Source organism: Tenrec ecaudatus, chromosome 13, assembly GCF_050624435.1.
Source record: "Tenrec ecaudatus isolate mTenEca1 chromosome 13, mTenEca1.hap1, whole genome shotgun sequence".
NCBI classification, from domain to species: domain Eukaryota; kingdom Metazoa; phylum Chordata; class Mammalia; order Afrosoricida; family Tenrecidae; genus Tenrec; species Tenrec ecaudatus.
This window is the reverse complement of record NC_134542.1, coordinates 50,358,692-50,380,279: the sequence shown is the minus strand read 5'-3', so window position 1 is coordinate 50,380,279 and position 21,588 is coordinate 50,358,692. Positions and strand designations below refer to the sequence as shown.

The following is a 21,588-nucleotide window of genomic DNA, read 5'->3' as shown; positions in this document are numbered from 1 at the left end:
AGCTGTTTAGTTTTCAGTTAATGATCATTTAAAATTCTATAAGATTTTTAAGAGGAAAGAAATTGGGGGGATTATTTTTGCATAGTCTGCTTTTCACCTGGGATTAAATTATAATAGTTTTTCTATAGTGCATTCATTAGTGTACAGGTTCGTTTTTTAGAATTTTTCTTTATGTCAAAGGGATGCATATAGTGTGATTTATTGATTAGCAAGAAGACAACAGCTGTATTCTGCTTATTGAGCTGTTCTGGTATTTAAGAACTTATTCCCCCTAAAAATCTAATAAAGTGTCTTAAAATGTAATCTACTCTGGGTTCAAGTTCATTAAGATGCACTTTGTTCACAATACTTCAGAAGTCTTCTTACATAATTTGATAAGATGATGATAGTTTGGGGAAAGTGGTTAACATTTCACCCCAAATATTTTACAGATAGATATTGTCACTGCTCTCCTCTACACTTAACATGTTTTTATAATTATATCTACGCCTCATTTACTATCTCATTATCTGACATTGTGTGTTTATAATAGAAAAAATTGTTTATTTCACACATTAAAAAGGTGGCAAGCATGAGCGCAATAATTGTGGAGCACCCATCTCTAAACGAGGGTCTCTAGGAGGCTTTGGTAAATTGTGCGACACTGCCACCTGTATGCCCACCTGCCTTCATGCAAGGCACCATGAGGCACCTGTGTACTGATTTCCTCTTTGCCCTCTGGCTTTATAGTTCAAGAGTGCTTGAGGGTGGGGAAGGAGGAAAGAGAGGAGAGAAAGAATCATCCACCCAACAGGGTGTTTGGGAGAAATATGTGTGACTTTAAAGATATACCAGCATAAACCAAACTGGACATGAAGTGCAGCCAGGTTTTCAATACCCTCACAGAAAGCCCAGCGCCTCAGTGACTCACCCACCCCAGAGAGCAGAGCAGGCGCCAGTGTGAATGCAGGGCTTCGGGGGAGGGAGAGGGCCCTGCAGGAGGTGGCTCTGGGGGAGCAGCTCTGACCCAGTGGAGGAGGAAGGAGAACTGGTGAAGCAGTGGTTCCTCCAGTTGCAGCCAGCTTTATCCAGCTTTGTCTCCTCTGAGGACCCTCACCACAGTGATTTACATCAGTACATCTGAACTGTTTCTCTGATTGCATCTTCTAAATCAAAACGTTGGACAAATGGATGATCTGAAAACAGAAAACAGAATGAAGGAAATTGTCCATGTTTGCTTAACACTGATTTTTCATAGAACAACTTTATATTTGGTGCCCGACCGTGTGAGTAAGTGAGGAGTAGCCAGACTGCAAGGAAAGCCTGAACTTTGAGTGCTTTTCCAGGTGTGCAACTTTGCTGCAATCTGACCAAGGTTACTGATCTCTTTCTGGGGACATCATCCTCTGACTATGTTTGCTGTGTGGACCAACAGCATCAGCATCAGCTTGTTAGAAATGTTAACCTTAAGGTCTTACTCAGGACCCACTAAACCTCAATGACCAATCTGAACAGAAACCCCTGTGATTTATACACACATTAAAGTGCTCACACTTCTAGTATGTTGCACATTCTGGTGGCTATCTATAATGACCCTCATCTTCAAAGGGTAGTCCAAGGGGCACCTGCATTCAAATACCCACTGTATTTGCAAAATCAAGTTCTGCAGGAAGGGATAGGAAGAGAGGACAGGGAATGGTAACCACATGGAGGAAGTAGAGCGAGTGTGGTTCTATTGTTGAGATTGCAATCAGTGTCACAAGCAAAATGAGTATGAATTGTTGAATTGAAAACTAATATGCTCTGTAACCGCTCACACAAATCAGTTTTATGAAGAGGGAGACAAATCACGATACTCCTTACCAGCACTGTGACCAGCCAACCCCCAGGGGTTCGTGTATTGTGTGTTTTCATAGGAGACAAGAAATCTCTGACCATCAGATTTCTAGATGCTCCATCAGGGCTTGGAACTTTTAGGATGAAGGAGAGAAAAGTAGCTTGATTCAAAGAAAAAAGTAGTAATTCTGAGCTTCTATTTAACCAAACTCTCTGAATGTGGACCGTTTGTTGCTTTCTTAGTCTGCTTGAGCACAACTGGAATATGGCATATTGTTTAATTCAAATTTAAAGAACAATGACATTCTTTCAAATGTCTCAAGCCCTTAATGTTAGAACTCCCACAACAATCTTGTCTAATTGCCTCCTATTCTCCACCCTCATTATTAAATAACAAACAAAGAGGTGGGTGATTTACTTTGGCATTGGCAATCTAAAAATAACTACTGCTGAGGTGACTGGAAACCCACAAAAGACAATTGTGAAAGGAGATTCCGGCACAGAATCGGATACATACGGGTTCCGGAAAACAGCAGAGTTGAAAGTGAAGCACTATCCACTTAAAGGGGCGGTTGGCTTCAGTTAATTTATTAGGCTAACGTCAGCTACAAATGAATAAGCTAGAGATGTAATGAATTCCATATCTACAGTAAATTGAAAAGCAATAAAAATGTAGTCTGATTGTATTGAGTCTCAAGCAAAAATAATCCTGGCCTTGCATTTCTTTTTAAAAAATAAATTGATACTAGCAAATGTCTAGTCAGAATGGTAATTTTTAGGTTGTCTTTGTGTTGCAAGCTTTCTTAGCAGCCACCCATTGCTGCAAATTTCTGTCATTGTTTTTTGTGTTTGTGTGTACGTACACTGTGTGTGTGAGAGAGAGATCAGATGATGCAAAAGTAATATACTGTTATCAACTTACCGATTGTTAGGTGCAGAGTCTATGAGTATGCGTTTCAACAATTTGTCTTTTAATGTAATCTTTTCTTCCTTGCAGGATTCCATCAGGTCTTATAAGTAAGTGCTTATCACTCTGATGAGATATAGATGTGAAAAACTTTTTTAAAGGTTGAGATTACCAGTTAAGTTATTATACTGGTTTGCCTTTCTCCCCTTTCTTCCATTTATTTTTATTATCTTGGGGGGAAAAAAACAAAAACAAAAATCCTCACAGTCCTACAGCTGATTCTAACCCACAGTGACCCTATAGGACAGAGTATAACTGCCTTCGAGGGTTTCTAAGACTGTAACTCTTTATAGGAGAAGAAAGCCTCTTCTTTTGCCCACAAAGACATTGGTGGTTTTGAACTACTGACTTTATGGTTAACAGCCCAACAGATAACCCACTACACCACCAGGGCTCCTTTTCTTTTAAACAAAGATTACCTCAACTCTGGAGGGATACATTTTTAATGTCAAGTTTTTTTTAATTCCTCAAATGTGCTTTTTTCCCACTGAGTTTGTTCATTGTTTTTGTTTTGTTTTGCTTCCCAAGTCTGTACAGGTATGAGTACAGTTTTAATGTTTCCAAAGACAACATTGAAAGCTGACGTGTGTGTGTGTGTGTGTGTGCGTGCGTGTGTGTGTGTGTAAGAGCCTATCCATCTTTCTGATCATCCTTTTTATATTTTGTAAGATTTAGGTTTTGTATCACTTGATTCTTAATGAGTTTCCACAGAGGTGATGTGTTATACATTTTATAAACATAATTTGTACTTTTGAACTTTGCTGTATTGTTGCTTATAAAATCTCTATATTGGATTTTACCTTTTTTCGTGAATTTTGCAATTGATCTGATCCTCGCTATGGTTTTTACTGCCAGTCCCCCTTTGGTTAGATCTGACTCATGAAGACTCTGTGTACGTCAAGTAGTTGTCTAGTAATAGCTTTGTCAGGAATTGACCGTTGTGTGTAATCATGATGTTATATCCCTTTCAGATGCCCCGTACCCCCCTCTTCGCCCGTTCTTTTGCTTGGAAGTAAAGCTGTGTGGAGATTCCTACTATGTTTTGTTTGCTTTACTGTAAGATGCTGAACTTAATCTTCTGTAAGCTTATACATAGGTATCTGATTTGAGTCGAGTCTTACCTCATATCATAGATAAATTCAAAGTTAATAAATTAAGTAATAGGATTAACCTTTATGTGGTTCTTAATGCCCTTTAACATCTCTAAAGATTTGCTGTTGTTTTTTGCCATCGAGTTGTTGCCTGCTCATAGTGACTCTAAGTGACAGACGAGAACTACCTCGTGGGGTATCTCGGCTGGGAACATGATGAGCTGAGGCCTGGCAGGGAAGTGGTTAAGCATATGGTTGATGGTTTGCATCCATCAGCAACTCTGAGTGGGGGAAAAGCTTGAAAAACCATCCCCGGAAGAAAATAAACAAAAAACACCGCTCATTTCTTCTCATTCACATGGGGTCTTCCAATCAACTTGAAGCACCCAACGACAGTGAAAACCTGTTCAGGCACAGATCCTACACACCACTTGGAGCCACCAAACTTTTTAGTGAACAGCTTAGCACTTAATCATTGTGCCAATATTTTATGCTTACCTTTTTAAAGCTCCTTTAAGAAATGATGTTATGGAAACTAACTTTATACAAGTAATTTATATCCCCATTTTAGTAAAGTACCAAAGGAAAATGTGGTGGGGTTTTTTTTTTTGTCCTTGAGTTGAAATATTACAAAAAACATTTGAACTTTAAAATGTGGGAAATTGATACAAGCATGGTTTGTTATTTTGCTGTGTTGGTATGGGTAGACTAGAGAAACAAATTCCTATAAACTCATATTTGTATAGGAAACAGTTTTATATACAAGAGCAGTTGAATATTGAGAAAACATACCAGCCTAGTCCAGCTCAAGTTCATAAGTTCAATATTAGCCTATATGTCCAATAACAATCTGTAAATTCCTCTTCACTCATGAAACACATGCAATGACATGGAATGCAGGAACATTACAGGCCAGTGGGTGGGCGGTCTTGTGGATCCAGTGGTGGTATACGCCTCTCACCACAGGAGTCTCCATGTGACTTCTCCAGCTCAGGGCACTAGCAGGGCACTAGCATAGCTCCATGTGTCTTCTCAGTTGGAATGTCTCCCAGGGAGTCTGAGAGTGTCCCGCCTCTACTGAGCTATTTTCTTATTGCCTCCAAATAAGGTTATCAAACTGCAATCTGATTGACAGACTATGCTCCACCCCTTCACTCTTAATCCTCATATTGACACCAGATTATGTAACTATCACAATTGCTTTTTAATGTTTTTTTTTACTTTATTTTTATAGGGTTTTGACCTATTTTACATTTCTTTCAGTTTCAGCCAGATTGAGTGACATTGAGCTACAATATTACTAAAATTTTCTCTTTCTAGCACAGAACAAAAAGAATCTAACAACTTCATTTTGGCATTTACCAAAAGAATATTTTCATTGCTTTTAAGGATAATGGCCTTCAATTTTTTTATCCTTGGCTTTAGTGGTTGGCACATAAATGTAATTAATAGTCAAGTTAATTGGACTTTGCAATTAATTTTTTAAAGGCTTTTGGTCATTCATGACCTTCTCTGACTTCCCTTTGCCATAAGGCAGAGTTCAGACTTGCCTCCACCCTCCATCTTTCTTTACCGTATTCTGACACCAACTATTCCTCCCAAAACTACTTTTATACCAGGTTCCATAATTTGTTGCAGTCGTCACCCAGAACTCACAATATTCACAATTAAGACAATATTCACAAGTAAGGGGGGTGGGAGTGGGGGTGGCGGGCATGGTTATTAAGGAAGTCAGTAACCACAGTCAAGACATGCATACAGTCATTGGTCTACAGCAATACCTTCCCTTCCAGTAGACAATTCATTCGCCAGTCCTCAGCTTCTCCGCCACATTGTTCCTTGGGCTTGGCCTTGGCCTCTTTGTTCCGGGAGCCAGTCCATTGCTTTGCCTCACGGTCAGATAGTCTCAACACTACTCCTCTGTTCTGTGTCTGGGCCTCCTTGCTTTGGCCTCTGCCATTTCAGGCAGAGATCTAGAATGAGCTACACTGGTGACTCTTCTTCCAATGGTCATCAGATTTCTCTCTCTTCCTGCCAAGACAATTCATCACTATAGCCAGGAGAGTGACACCTAAAACTGACCAGTCCCCTCTGTTAGTGTTACACAAGCTCTATTTGCATCGTCCCACCAAATCATTTTGCGAGAGTTACAGAGACATGGTAGAAGAGCCATATTAAGAATTTTACCCCATCAGTCTTCCTACATTTTTAGATGGTATCCTACCAAATACAGTGCTGTACTTCAAGATAGACCATGAAAATGTTCTTTTGAGGATGAATGTCATTTGTCATTTCGGGGATAGTAAACATGTGATGCTTTAATGCCAAATGGCCAATACAGCCCATTTCAGCTTACTACATGCCTGAGATATTGATCTTTATGTGCTCCATTGCACTGTTGAAGACTTCCGATTTTCCTAACAATTAATGGATGTTTGCAGCTGTTTCTTTTGAGTTGTGCCTAATCAGCAAGAATGTTAAGTTCCCTCCAAACATTGCTCCATCCATGTCGTTAAGGTCAACTCTACTTTCAGGAGGCAGTTCTCTCAGGTATATATTGTAAGTGCCTGCAGGTCAGTTTGCTCAATGGCAGTGACTTTTTGTTTTGCTTTGTTTGCCAACTGTGGGCTCATCTTCCTGTATTACGCCAGCCAGCCAGCTTTCTGCTGATATTCACATGATTTTTCTGGCTAATAGCTCAGAGATGGATTGGGGTTCTTCTTTCACCTAGTCTGTCTTACTCTGGAAGCTCTGCTGACATTTATGTACCAGATTACAACTGCTGGTATTTGGCATAGCTTCCTGCATTACAGTTGCAAGCCACGACAGCATGACAAACTGACGGATGAGCACAGGAATGAAGAAACGAAGAGGCTTTCTAATTAGAAAACTAAGGGCGTGAAATTATATTCAGATGACGCTTTTATCCACTGTAATACAGTGAGGGAGATTCGGTCTGCTTGTAGAGTTTGACACTTGTTCTGCTCATTATGTAACCTTGTGGAAGTATCTTAAATCAGTCCAGATCTTAAAATCCTCTTTTGTAAATGTGTAGGGTTTAGAGTAATGGTTTCTTAAGATTCTTTGCAGCTCCGAAAGCCCACTCATCTCTGATCCTCTCGGATTGTGCTTGTGATCTTCTAAGAACTGAGTGAATATCTTACTGTAATCCTGGGTCAGGATCTGCATCTCCAGTACTTGTGTTTATATTTGGGGTATAGATAATTATACAACTAAAGAATGACAGATGATTAGTCCATTTGTAGAATCATAAGTTCTATGTTATTAACACAAGCTTGTGTTTAACAAAATGGAAGAAAAATTCTCATCAGCTATGTTTATTTCCATGTGTGTTCACAGGAAGTCCAGCACAATTGCCAACTTCATAGAATATCATTTTGTGCAGATGATAAAACTGACAAGAGGATATTCACTTTCATATGCAAAGATTCTGAGTCAAATAAACATTTGTGCTATGTATTTGACAGTGAAAAGTGTGTAAGTATGCCAGATGTTTTAGGGTGGTTTGTTCTATTTTACAAGCCAGGGATTGTCTTGTTTCCGGCATTAGTAGAGGCATTTGGAAATGAATAAGACCTGCAAGTACTTAGCTGCACTAATAGATTCATCCTGTCATGAGAATATGCTTTAGGATTTCATCCTTAACTAAATTCTCATGTTCATGGGCACAAAGTCGCATGAAATTTCTTTTCTTAGAAATTCATACCACCTTGCATTATATAATAATTTCTCTTAGGATCATTTAATTGATCTGCACTTTAAATTTCCGGAAATGATTTTTGTGTTAAACACATAAAGCAAAGAGTGTTGGTGAACAAAGTGTTTTTGTCGTGTTGCCTACTTTTGAAATGTGGTAGGTTTGATGAAAATATTCTAAACTCCAGGAAGTAAAATATATTGGGTACTTAAAAAATAAATCTGACATACAGAAAATTTGGTTTTGATTTTCATTATGCAGAAAACTTAATATAAGGAGCAATATTAGAATTGCTTATGTGTGTGCTGTTTGCTTGTGAGTGTAATCTAATGCTCTTAGCAAATAAGAACAAGTAGAAAATTCCAAGTTAAGTTCTGCAACGGTTATTTAATCACCTGGAATTTTATGGAAAATGTCTTGATTACAAGCACAAGTTAATGCTATTTGTATTGTAGACTGAGTTAAAATACATCGATGCGAATTTTTTGGTGTCTGTAATGAAAGAAAACCATTTAATCTCAACAACATTATTGGCTTTAACTGGAAATAGGACTTGATTCATTTATGCGCTGCTTTTTCTTATTTTCAAAAACAAAAGTACTGCTTTTGTTATTTCGTCATGAAAAAAAACAAACCTAAAGGTTGACACTTTGCAACCCCTGCCGGTGCCTCCAAAGATCATAGCCTGTGTTTCTGCAACTGTACATATTTATGGGAGCAGCTAACCTCCTCTTTCTCTTCCGGAGCTGCTGGTGGGCGTAACCATCAGTCCCGCGGCTCGCTGCCCAAGGTTTAACCCATTGCACAACCAGGGCTGCTCCTCTGGGCTTAGTGAGGGTCCACATGCCAGTCCTCTCACCGTTCTATAAGCTCTGTTGGTACTGCTTTTGGATTAAAGTGGTTTTAATGTGATTGTATCAATCACAATATCCTGGTTATAATATTAGGTGCATAATATTTGGGTAGTGTTAACTCAATTTGCAACAACACATTGAAGTATTTCTTTTAGGTCATTAATAATGGGTTTCCTCAGATGTGAGACTAACATTAACCACAGGACTTAGGAGGCACCTATAAGTTCCCAGAAGCATTGTACAGATCCAAGCTCAGTTAGAAGGAGTGGTGCATAGAAGATTAAGAAGCATCACCTAGATCTTTTTTTGTTTGTTTGTTTCCTTATGGGTGTGAGTACTATCATTAATAGTACATTGAAGACAAATTTCTGAATTAGTGGAGCTTATACATGCAGGGCAATTGTGTTTCATGAGGGGATACTTATTTTCCTCACTCTATTTTCTGTTCTTAATGACCACTAACTATTGCATGCACAAAAATCACCTGTGGTGGGGCTCAGAAATCTGAATTGCAGAAACCTCCCCGGGTGCTTAGTTTGGGTGAAGATTTATAGAGCAGACCAGTCAGTGTTCCCTACAACAAACCATTCATATTTGGTTTCGTGTTCTTGATTGCAATTCCGCAGTGTGGCATCGCTTAATCTACTCACTGTATGTGTTTCCTGTGTCTTCTAACTTTTCTGATTTTTGTCTTTGGGTAAATGCTGCTCTCTTGATCTCAAATTGTTTATTTCTGGGGAGTGTGCCAGGGGGCCCTGTCTGATCGTCTTTACCCCACTAAGGAGGAGGGCCCGACGCCATGTCTTCTCAAGGATAGGTCCTCTGAGGCAGAAGTCAGACCTGCCTTCATGCTCCACGTCTTTTACCTGATTCTGACACCAACCACTCCTCCCACGACACTCCCCCTCTCATACGGGTTTATTAGGGAAGGTAACAGGCTACATTTGTTAAGGATGCACTTCTATATCTACAGTACCTCTTCTCAGCCAAGCTGTCAGGTATGGCTCTCTGGTTTTCAGACTCATAGCCACTAGATCCCTTTGCATTTTCTGTGGCCCTTGGTGCTTCTACCGCCACTGCCACTTCAGACAGGCATTTCATCCCCTCTGCTGATGACTTTTCTGTCTTGATGCTAGAAGGATTCCTTTCTTCTTGTTATTGAGACGCCTCCCTAGTGTTACTGTTCCCCTTATTGCCGCATCTGTCTCTTGCCTAAAATTGGCCATGGATGTAAGTTTATTTCTAGCTTTGAAGAGTGACTAAGGACCATCACTTCAGGGGTTTCACCACTCTTATCTGACCAGTAAGCCTGGGTACTTGGATAGATGGAATACCCAGGCAATATTGTTCTGTAATGCCCACTGCAGTGTCTGCTTTGTGGTGAAGTGAAAACCCTGATCCAATTGCACAAATTGTGGAACCTTCAAGTACGATAAAAGTTATACCTTAGCTAAGTCTTTTCTTTCTTGGCAGAAGTTTATGCTTGACATGGGTAGGAGGACAGTGTGGATATCTATATTTTTAAGGTGTGCCCTTGCCAGGGCAAAAAGTGGTCCAATGAAATCTATTTGCCAGTGTTGTGGCCCTTTATTTCTGTGAGGAGGCAGAGTGCTTTGCCCCATAGTTCTGCATGCATTCCCTCCTGAAGAATTTTGGTGGTTACCTTAGTGTGTAGACTTTGGAATTGTATTGTGCATCCTCTGTGTCTTGTACAGTGTGTTCCAAGGCGTGGAGTACCAACAGGGGGAGAGTGGGGCTAGGTCAGCAACACTTCCCACGTCTCCACTGTAAATACTCCCATGCTCCAGCCTTTTATTTTCCAGCCTTGAGTTTGCCAGAGTCCTGAGCAAGTAGCTAGCCATTTAACCACTGACCAAGAACTGGTGAAGACAGGAAAATACTTGTCAAGGGTATACTCTAATAGGAACTGTGTGCAGTTAAGTCAGCTGAGCGATTTTGGTTTATCTCTGCATGGCTATTTGAAGTTCTTGGTTAGGGCTTTCCATGGTCTGGCTCCCTTCATTCCTTTGCTTGCCCCACTAATAACGAAACACAAATGATTTTTTGTTTTGTTTCATTTTGAAAGTGCTGACCAGCCTCCTTTTGGTCACCTTTGTGTTTCAAAGAGTGGGAGCATTGGGGGGGGGGGGGGGGGCTGGTGGTGGGGAAGGTAACTCAGCAGTAGGAGCCGTGGCTTTTTCCTCTTGGAGTCTTGCTGCTCTGGTAGGGTCATGTATAGCTCGTTTCTGCAACTGCAATTTCCACTTTATTAAGGAGACTTATGTTGCTTTCCTGATTTAACAAGAGCTTTGTTCCATTACCCAAGGCATGATTGGAATTGTGGTTCAGAGGGCCTTGGCTCTGCTCCAGTTAGGACTTCAGTTTCAGTTGGTTCTCGGTATGACTCCGCGAGTTGTCTCCAACAGAAAACAAATCTTTGGGTTCAATCTCAAGACAGTCGAACAAGAAGCCCATTGGCAGCCACTTGCCTGTCCCTTTGGTTCAGAGACTCTGAAGGGCAAAATCAGGGGTAGCTGGAACTTCTAGTTATATGCACATTCCCCTCACAGCACTGATGGGAAAGTCACTGTGATTGTCTCATTTACTCTGTCTAGTATCTATTATTTGTTTATGTCCCTGCTGAAAAGTGAAAGGCTTGCAGGTGACTCTGTAAATAGTGGTCAACCAGTGATCGATGAGGGCAGTGTGTACTGTTGCCTGAATCCAAACATCCTTGCCAGAGGCTGGCTTTCCTTGAATAATGTGGCGTCTGAGTGACAAACATAGCTCACATATGCAGGCTCTGAACAGCTCTATACCGTGTGCTATAGGATGATTACCCAACACCTCTGAATGAAGTTCTGGTGATTTTGAGAAAGATACAAACACTGTAATAAAAAAAGAAATAAAAATGATTTCTATAAAAAGCAGTGTGATATAAGAAAGATAACTTTTTGAAGAAATACTGTCAGTGCAATTGAGCCTTTATAGGCCAATTTAAAATGCTTCGACATGAACTTCGGGCCTTGTACATACATTAGTTCAAAATGCATCACAGACTTAAATATAAATTGTATAAATATAAATTTTATATAAAAATATAGGTAAAAATCTTCACAATCTAGGATTAGGCAAAGAGTCATTAAAAACTTGACACCTGAAACAAGATCCGTAGATCGAAAAATGATAAATTGAACTTCTGAAAAAATAAGGTTTGTTCACTGAAAAACTTATTAAAAGGATATAAACTACTATCTACCACTTACCTATTTGACAAGTACCAAAAACTACAAAATATAAGGAATACGCAAAAGAATCATAAAACAAATGAAAACCAACAAATCAAAATGAGCCAAAGGCATGAAGAAGCATTTTTAATGGAATGACACAAATTGAAAAATAATCACATAAGCAGATGTTCCACATAAGTAGCCTTTAAAAGAATATAAAAAAATCATAATGAGATGTCACTATCCAATTATCATAGTGGCTACAATAAATAAAACCACCAAAATGTTGGTGAGGATACTGATACATTAAATTGCTCATATATAGCTGATGGGGATGTAAAAAATTGTACAGCCATTCGGGAAAACAATTGGCAGTTTCATTTTTTTAAAAAAAAAACTAAAACTTAAGCATGCAACTGCCATCTGATTCGGTTAGTCATTTAGCCTAGACCCCCGACAAATGACCATTTATCTTCGTATAACCAGGTATACACTGTTGCCTTCTGGAAAACTGATGAAGCACAAGTCGTAGCACAGACTTTCGACATGAATCACCTCAGAACTCTAGTTCCACCCCGTCATTAACAGCTACTCAGGGGAATGTTTCAATAGGTTGCATCAGGTCTGTTCCAACCCATGGCATTGCTGTGCACAACATAATGAACAATGACACCTTCGCAGTTGTGACTGATGGGGCACATTGTCGCAGCCACTGCGTCAACGGGTCTTCCTGCTTCCTCTCTTTTGTTTATCCTCTGCCCGTCCATTGGCACATCGATAATGAACTCAGATGAATTAAAGGCCTAAATGTAAACCAAACAGGCACAAACTTTTAAACACACTATCAAGCGTAATGGAAAACACACAGAAGACAAAATAGTTGACTGGCATCTCCTAAAATAAGGCACACTTAGGTGCATCAGAAAATTTCATCAAAAGAATTTTAAAGAAGAGCACACAGACTAGGAAAAAATTGTGGCAATGACAGATCAGACAAGGGACCAATCTCTAAAGTCTTTGAAAACTTCAACACCTTAACAAGAAGAAGATGAATAGTTCAATTTTAAAATGGACACAGGACTTTAATAGACATTTCACCAAAGAAGGTATTCAGGAGACCAACAAACACATGCAGAAATGTTTATGATTATGAGCCACCTGAGAGATGAAAATTACAACATCATTGAGACACCACCGCACCCCAAAATTACCGGGAAAGGTCAATGCTGAAGAGGGTGCAGAGAGATTGTTTGGTTTTCATTCAATAGTGTGTTCTCCAACAACATGTACCATTTGCCATCACTGAAAACCGGGAGATGTCACTTAAAAATACAAATGTCTGACCTCATTGGACATTTTTAAGACTGACAGCTCGGTTTTGGAATTGCCCGTTTACTGATGCCAACACTAACTGAATTAAGTAGCAATTGCTCCACTGAGAAAGGGTATAGCTCAAGTTTTCCACAGGCACCACCCAGACAGTCTCATTTCAGTTGCCTACCTGGTAACTCTCCTCAATAGGAAGTGGAAATAAGCAGCAAAGCAGTAAGAGAGCTGCCTGCCTTTGGCGGGGTGCTTTCACATAATAAACCCTGAACACTTGAGGAAGGGACGAGAACAAACTAGGGGGAAATACTATAAAGAGATGAAAAAGTAGACAGCCATCTCCTAAGTTCAACAGCTGTTCATTTAATAGAGGCTTTCGCCTTCCTGCTGTGCCAGAGGAGGCTGCCTCTGGCAGGCAGGGAGGGATTAGTTACCAGAGGCCACTTGGCCTGTTTGCTCCACCTCTCCAGCCACTGCTCCTTCAAGTACTTGGATGCACTTCGTGTGAATGTTTTTATAATCTCATGTGAATATTGTTTTTGGTTTAAAGAAGAGTCTGATTTATTATTATTATAATGCAAATCTTCTTTGTTGAAATTTCACAAAGGCTGAAGAGATCACCTTAACAATTGGCCAAGCTTTCGACCTGGCATACAGGAAGTTTCTAGAATCTGGAGGAAAAGATGTTGAAACAAGAAAACAGATTGCAGGGTTACAGAAAAGAGTGAGTAAACGAGGGTTGTTATTATTATATTTATGTGATGTAAGTAGAGGGAAACTTGCATACCATCAAACAAATTTAGAAGGCCTGCCATTAAATTTCCCCTACACTGATTGGAACTGCTTTCACTGTGTTCCTATAATTTTTCATTCCTGATCCCCTGGACAGTTTTTAACCATTTTATATTGAATTCCCACAAGAACTTAGTGTTCTCATGTGACTTTGCTTCACTTCCTGATGCTTCTCATGGGGATCAGAGCAGCAGAGGCAGCAGATGCTGGGTAAGTGGTTTCCCATGCAGATCAGATTCCTTTGTAATTAAATTACTCCCTTTCTCCACTCAACTCAAAATCATCATGAGCAAGTTTCACTGTCTTGTGGTTATACTCCAAGATTATAGATTGCACAGTGCTACCAAAAAACACAAAAATGAGACATGGGGTCCTGAAATTTGCACACACGTAAAGCAATTTTTTTAATAATATGTCTTTTCAATGGCCTAGACTTTTCCAATATTTCCCAAATTTTATTTTTTTTATTTCCCTGTGCACAAAAGAGTATATGTCATTTTAAATAAGTCCTTTTTTAAAAAAAAATGTAGACAATATGGTGGCTAATATTTTGCAAGAAGTAATTTCTGAGGGTTATTCAATAATCGTTTGATTTTAGATCCAAGACTTAGAAACAGAAAATATGGAACTCAAAAACAAAGTGCAAGATTTGGAAAACCAGTTAAGCATAACCCAAGTATCAGCCTCACCAGTAAGTATATGGAATATATGAACATCTCTGGATAATTAGTACTTGCATTTTTCCCTTTCAAATAATAATCAGTAATTTAATACCAATCACTGATAGAGATGGAGGCGGTTGAACAAAGTTAAATTTAAAAAGAGAAATACCTATCCCTCAGTAACTCAGACCAGAGATAATGTTCCATTTAACTCTTTTTCCTTAGGTTTTAAAAGAATAATTGGCTTCATTTGGGTCGTTCAGTTTTAATGCACTACTTCTGTCTGTGACAGAGCCTTTCTTTCGTTCTTGTTAATTACTGTTTGGGTCGCATTTAATGGCCATGTCCACACTACTCCTGGAGAACTCGACTTTGCTTCAAGAAGTGGGCTGTGCCAAGACTAGATTTGGCCTGTGATATTTCATAGCCAGGGTATCTCCTGGGAGTGAAACAATTAGACTTCAGACATTGAAATACGTGGTAGTCTCTATAGGTAGATAGCTAAATTATTTATTTGGGAGTTAAAATCATTTTAAATTGTTTTCCCAATACCACGTACGTATTTTTGGTTTAAGGGTTTTGTAATTATTTTCCATTTGGGGATGGGGGCAGGGGTTGGATTTAAAACTTTTTTTTTCCTAGACAAAATATATTTATACTGTTTGCATTTGGAATCATCTATGCTACTGGAATATTTTAATTTATATTTTAAAATATTTAACATGTAATTTATGGCATGATAATAAAGAACCCTGGTAATGCAGTAATTAAAACACTATGCTGCTCATCTAGAGATCAGCTATTCAGACCCCCCAGCCACTCCACAAGAGAAAGATGTAGGAATCTATTTCAGTAAAGAAAAGGGCCCTAGAGACCTTTGGGGGCAGGTCTACAATATCCTACAAAATATGAATCTGAACTCAGTCAATGGCAACGACGTAAACAGGCATAATTCTGTGAAGTAGAAAATAGTTGTGATGTAACAAAACAAAAAAACTACTGTGTAAATTATTTGTAAGTCTATTTTGGTTCTAATACTGGGCTAACAATGAAAACTTGTTAACTCATAATTTTTGGATTTTCAGTATTAGAATATTTTACCAGTTTTTCTCAGTAAAGAATACTTCTAGAAAAAGTTGCCCTTGGTGTGCCCTGGAAGTGGATCAAAGATCAGTTTTCTTCTGAACTCCCCCTTTTCATCTTCCAGACTTGAAACAGGGGAGTTGCTATGGCTGCTATGGAGGGGGGTGCTTTGTACCTGCGTTATGTGCAAGAGGTCCTCACGCCTCCTAAGCAGGCTTTGTTTTTATGATTAGAGTCGTTCTTGTTTTTCTCTTCACATCTATCCTGATTTGTTCTCACCAAGGTTAACTGTTTTTCTAGGTTCCCTTCCCCTAGGGGACAGAGTATCAGCTTCAATCCCCTTCTCGGAACTTTGGTCCCAAGTTGGAGGACTCTTTCTTTTTGATCCTGTGGAGGATTTCATTCTGAGCCACCCTGTTGGGGAGGTGGCGGGGGAGGTATAAAGATAATCAAGGGAGAAGTTGCATGTTCACACACTCTTAATAAGATACTATTTAATGGAATTCAGAAATTTCACTTCCAGCTGTTTTGTTGATAAAGGAGCCAAGTATGATCCATCACCATTTTGGAAGAAAACCAAACCTGGATCTTTGTGTGTCCTGTTTTTCTGTGGAAGGAGAGTTACAGATACCGTGATGAGGGACACAGTAGACTTAGGAAAGAGCAGAGAAATTTGGGACTTCTCTGGTGATGGAACTAGCATCCTTATTTCCTCTCCTACATTGACCCTGCCTTGCACTCACAATACTGAAACACTGAGAAGGAGCTGGGTCAGGGTTGGGGCTTAGGGATATGCATTGATGAATTGACATGGTTACCAAGTCAGCTTCAGAAATGGGAAAGAGCAGCAGAGAGGAGGAGATGCTCCTGGCTTCACTTTCATTGGCCATCTGACCGAAGTAACCATTACAAGCAGTCAGCAGGAAAGGGACTGTGCAGTGACACACATACTGTCTGTAAGTATACTAATTTATTCAGACATTCGCATTCATGGAATGCGAATTATCAAAATAGCCATGATTTAAATAGATGAGCTCTCCTAAAGTTAAGTCATTTACTAAGTAGTTTTCATCTTAGTATTTTATTTTTCTAACTAGAAATGCTTCAAAAACAATAATGAAAAGGTAGAATGAAAAACCTCTATAAACTATTTTATATTTAATGCATATACTTATAATATGTATTGTAGTCATTGGTCATTAAAATAACTGACATTATATTTCAATCTACTTATGTTCTGTTTTCTCAGTAAAATTTTTGTTCCTTTTATTTCAACTTTAAAAATTTTTTTCATATCATATCCTCTTCTTGTGTTGTATGAAATTGCTAATACACTATGGGAAATGTATATCTTTAAAAAGAGAAGACTTAAAAATTACTTGTTTCTTAAAAGAATTAAATCAACATTTCTGAGTTGTTGAATGATACTGGTTTTGAAAATATGGTTGCAGGTACTGATTAACTTGCCTTTAAAGAATTTGAAAAAGATATATTTTGCCTTTTATTTTCTCTTAGTTATATAACTGTGAAACTAATAGATACAGTTGTATGTGCAGCTTTGTGTATTTCCTACATCTTTGAAAATGAGCTCTTATTCTTGAGATATTAAAAATATATTACCTGTAATAGTTACTTAATTAATATAAAGTATTGCCTGGGCTGTAAGTAGTCATTCTACGGGTGGTTTGTTAGTTGTACAAATATTCAAATTGAATTTGAAACCAATGGCATTATAATAAGGAACTATGTATTTATAGCATATATGACTCTTGTTAAGGAATTCTAGTGGCAGAATGAGTTGCACACTGGGCTCCTAACCACAGTGGGGTCAGCAGCGCCACCCCACCAAGCATTCTGTAGGAGAAAGAGGAAACTTTCGGCTCTGGTAAAGATATAGAGCCACCAAACCCAGACTCTGTCCTATAGAGTCGCGATGAATTAGAATTGACTTAATAACAGTGAGTTGGGTATCTCTTGTTTAATAACGTGTCATCAGTCTGTAGTAAAGCAAATTTCTGTCTAATTAGGAATGCCTGCTATCTGCCCTTCCTTAGGAAATATGAACATTAGCAATATAGGACGCTTCAGTTCACCGGTTTTCAGGCACCAGAGGGTCAATAACTCAAATGTCTCCATGTGCATGCACAGTGAATGCCTGTTTGACTTATAACCTTGGAAATGCAACTCTATGAGTTTATTTTTAAATAATATGTTATTGTGTCTTTAGCAAAAGTTAACCGAAAATTAGACTCTCATTAACAATTTCTACAAATACTGCCTAGCCCATTGGTTCCATTCTTCCTCATGCGTTAGCATTCTCATTATTTCCATCCTGACTGTCCCACCGCCAGTGTTCTAGCTTCTGTGGCTCCTTACCTTCTTTCTAGTCTTGTCACAGCAGTACTTTTTGGCCATTTTGTCTCATAAATGAGGAGCATAATGTATTCATTGGTGATATTCTTTAGTACCTGATCTATTATGTTGAACACTGACCTCGAAGATAGCGTCTGTTCAATATTTGAGAAATATCTCAAGGCATTAGTCGTTTTATATATGTAACTTTTTTGTGAATTTGGGAGAGTTTAAATTTCAGACAATTTTGTATTTAGCAACTTAAGTACTTATTAAACTTTCCAATAGCTTGCCCACCCTCACCTTGGTTTCCCTTCTCTCTCGTAGAAGACTGTCTTTCCCTTCACAGAAGTTAGCATCTGCCCATACCCTTTAGCCTATGGTGTCAACTCTCCAGCCCCAACCCCACCCATAACTACCCAGGTGCATGTCTCTTGATAGGGAAACCTTTGTCTGGGTTTTCCCTTTCTAGCAGTGCCTCATGCAGTATTTTTCCTGTTGTACTTAACTAACTTCACCCAGCATCAGGTTCTCCAAGTCCATTCCTGCCATCAGGTGCTTCAGGTTCATCGCTATTCCTTAGCGATGCATTGTATTCCATTCTGTGTGTGTGCCAAAGTTGATCTGTCCATTCTTCCACTGCTAAGCATTTTGGTTGTTTCCGTTTTCTTACTAATGTGAACCGTGCTGCAATAAACGTGCGCGCACGTGTGTGTTTGTTCTTAGACTCTAATTCCTTTAAGTATATCGACCCACCTAGTTGTTTGAACCATACCACTTTCCACAGTGGTTGTTCAGTTTTACAGACCGTAGAGCGATGGTTCCGTTCTCAGCACATTCTCTCCAGCAGTTGTCACTTTGTGTTTTCAAACTTTGCTGCCACTGCCTGTGTGGAGTGAACTCACTCAGCGTTGTTTGGATGGGCATCTCTTGGTTGGCGAGAGGTCATGAGCATTTCTTCAGATACTTTCTGGCCACAAGGCTGTCTTCTCTGGTGACTTGTCAGTTCATGTACCCGTCATGTTTTTAATTGGTTTAGTCTTATTTTTCTTTTTGAGATGTTGTTGTTTTCTATGAATTGTTCTGTATTAATCCCCTGCCCAGTATATCATTGTGAAAAAATTGTCCCAGTCTCTGGGTTCCCTTTTTACTCTTTAATGACGTCTTTTGATGCACTTACCTATCTTTTTATAGAAAGTCTCAGGGCAATAGTCTTTTGAGGAGTGCAGTAGTCTTTATCAAACCAGTAAATCTAGACATTCTAAGGATTTGTGCACATTCCAGTTTTTCTTCTATTTCAACTGGTCCTGCTTACCATGATCCTCCTCAAAACTACTGGTGGAGGTAGCTGAAGACCACCTGGTTCTTCTTGTTTCCACGGAGATGAAACTGTGGCTGGTGATATATGTAAACAGTTCTGGAGACTGTTGTCATTATGTGTCATTGAGTCATTTCCGACTCATCGTGAACTTATGTACAACAAAACGAAACGCTCCATAGGCCTGCACCGTCTTCACAGTCTTTTCTATATTCGAGCCCTTTTTTTCCCACCACAGCCTTTCTCTTTTTCACTAACTCTCACTTTCCCAAGTGTGATGTCCTTCTCCAGCTTGTCGCTCCTGCCTTGCCATCCTCAGCTGTATCATTAGTTTATGATATGATCCATATTCGTCATGCATCGAGTCTTCTCTGACCTTCCTTATTCATTGCACAGTTTTCGCATGCATATGAGACGATTGAATACACCACGGATTAGGTCAAGCCTACCTTCATCCCATAGTGTGACATCTTGGCTTTCGAACGCTGCAGAGTGGTCCTTTGCAACAGATTTGCCCGATCCAGGATGCCATTTGCTTGACGACTGCTCCCATGGGTGGATACCAGTAAACTGAAATTCCTCATTCTACAGCACTCTCCAATGATTGTGATGTTGATTATTGTACCAGTTATGATGAGCATTAGACTTATGTTGAAACTGTAATTTTTCATCTTCCTTGTAAGTGCTTCTATTCCTTTTTTCAGCAAGCATGGTTGGATCATCTGAATACTGCCTATTGTTAATGAGTTTTGTTCAACTTCTGATGATGCATTTTTCTTCATATAGTCCAGCTTCCAAAATTATTTGCTCAGCATACAGATTGAATAAGCATGGTAAAAGGATCCAACCCTGACGCACATTTCCACATCTTAAACCATTCATTATCGCCTTTTCTGTTGGAATGTCTGCCTCTTGGTCTATGGACAAGTTCTATATAAGCACAATTAAGTGTTCGAGAATCCCCATTCTTCACAATGGTATGGTTTCTTATGGATACAGTCGAATACCTGTGCATAGTAAATAAAACACAAGTAAGCATCTTTCAGACAAGTTTCATCCCATGTCAGAACTGATATCTTTCCTCTGAATCTGACTTGAATTTGTGAGTTTTCGGGAGGCTAGTTCGTTCGTTTTATATCCAAATGAGTACAGAGTCATAGTTGTGTTTTAAATTACCTCTTGAAAGCTCTTGAGACCCCAGACTCTCCCCAGAACAAGGCTTTATGAACACAGTAGAACACAGACTTTATAAACTATATTTTGCCAGTTTGCTGCGTCATCCCAGCAGACTATGGTCATAAGCCTTCACGCCAAGAAAACCAAATCTACAGGGCATTTCATTATAACTAAGAAATATCTGTGTGTGCTCTCACGTGTTTTATTCTGTATATGAATATATGTGAATGCATGCATACATATATACACATACAAATGTATAGATACCTACACAAACCCACATATACGTGACTATACACAGATATGCCTCCGTATACATGCATATTGACACATACATGAAGGTAAGTAAAAAAGGATCGCCATAGCGTCACATCTTCGTTGAACAAAAACATAAAAATGTGAAGTTATTGTTTCTTGACAGAGCCTCAGTGTTGGTCGACACAATAACAATGTTGATATTTGCATCTCTACAACTTTACATGAAGAATTCTGTACTCTTCGATTTACACTATGCCAAAATAGCAGTTTGGACAAGCTCAAATCATGTTCCTTTTAAATGTTCTCTAGTTTTGAGGCGCAAAAAAATGTTTAAAGGAGGAGAGCAGGGATGAAAAATGGATGGGTGTAAGGTTTCCCAACAGAGTCTTCTAAGATCAACCTTGCTTCCCTTGATGTGAATCGTGATGGAAGCATTTCTTACGGCAACAATACTGGCCTTTTCCTCACCATTTCAGTTTTCCCAGTTCCCTTAAAACTCCTTCCTAATCAGTCCTCAGGATTGTCTTGTGTCTTTCTAGAAAATCTTTCTAGATTACCTCATGTAGAATCCTCAAACACAGTCACCATAACCTGAGCTGACTTCTTTGGCTGGAATTAAATAAGCCTAACCAATCTCCTTGGAAGCCACGGTTTTAATTGGACATTTTTTAAATGTTTTATTTTTAATTAGATGAGGTTTTACATTTCAGATCACCATTTTGTATTTTGCGATTTAAATACCTTATCTAACCTCCGATAGCTTGGCGTCTCTCCTGATCATTATTTCCCTTTTCAATTTTTTCATCATTTTATTGGGGGATCATACAGCTCTATGACAATCCATACATATATCCATTGTGTCGAGCACATCTGCACATATATTGCCATCATCATTTTCAAAACATTTTTTTCTACTTGAACACTTGGTATCAGTTCCTTCTTTTTA

General features: G+C 39.0%; 1 protein-coding gene across 11 annotated transcripts in view; it reads left to right on the top strand.

The window, feature by feature from the left end:
* Positions 1-21,588, top strand: part of GULP1 (GULP PTB domain containing engulfment adaptor 1) — a 288,455-nt gene that overhangs the window by 236,754 nt on the left and 30,113 nt on the right. For 6 of the 11 annotated variants that reach the window (XM_075529873.1, XM_075529872.1, XM_075529871.1 and 3 more), the window contains 4 exons: positions 7,234-7,371; positions 13,609-13,725; positions 13,923-14,003; positions 14,392-14,484. In XM_075529873.1, the coding sequence (XP_075385988.1) occupies positions 7,234-7,371; positions 13,609-13,725; positions 13,923-14,003; positions 14,392-14,484 (429 nt within the window). The remainder of the gene's footprint in view (positions 1-7,233; positions 7,372-13,608; positions 13,726-13,922; positions 14,004-14,391; positions 14,485-21,588) is intronic. The other 5 variants (XM_075529874.1, XM_075529877.1, XM_075529876.1 and 2 more) reach the window with 5 other exon arrangements.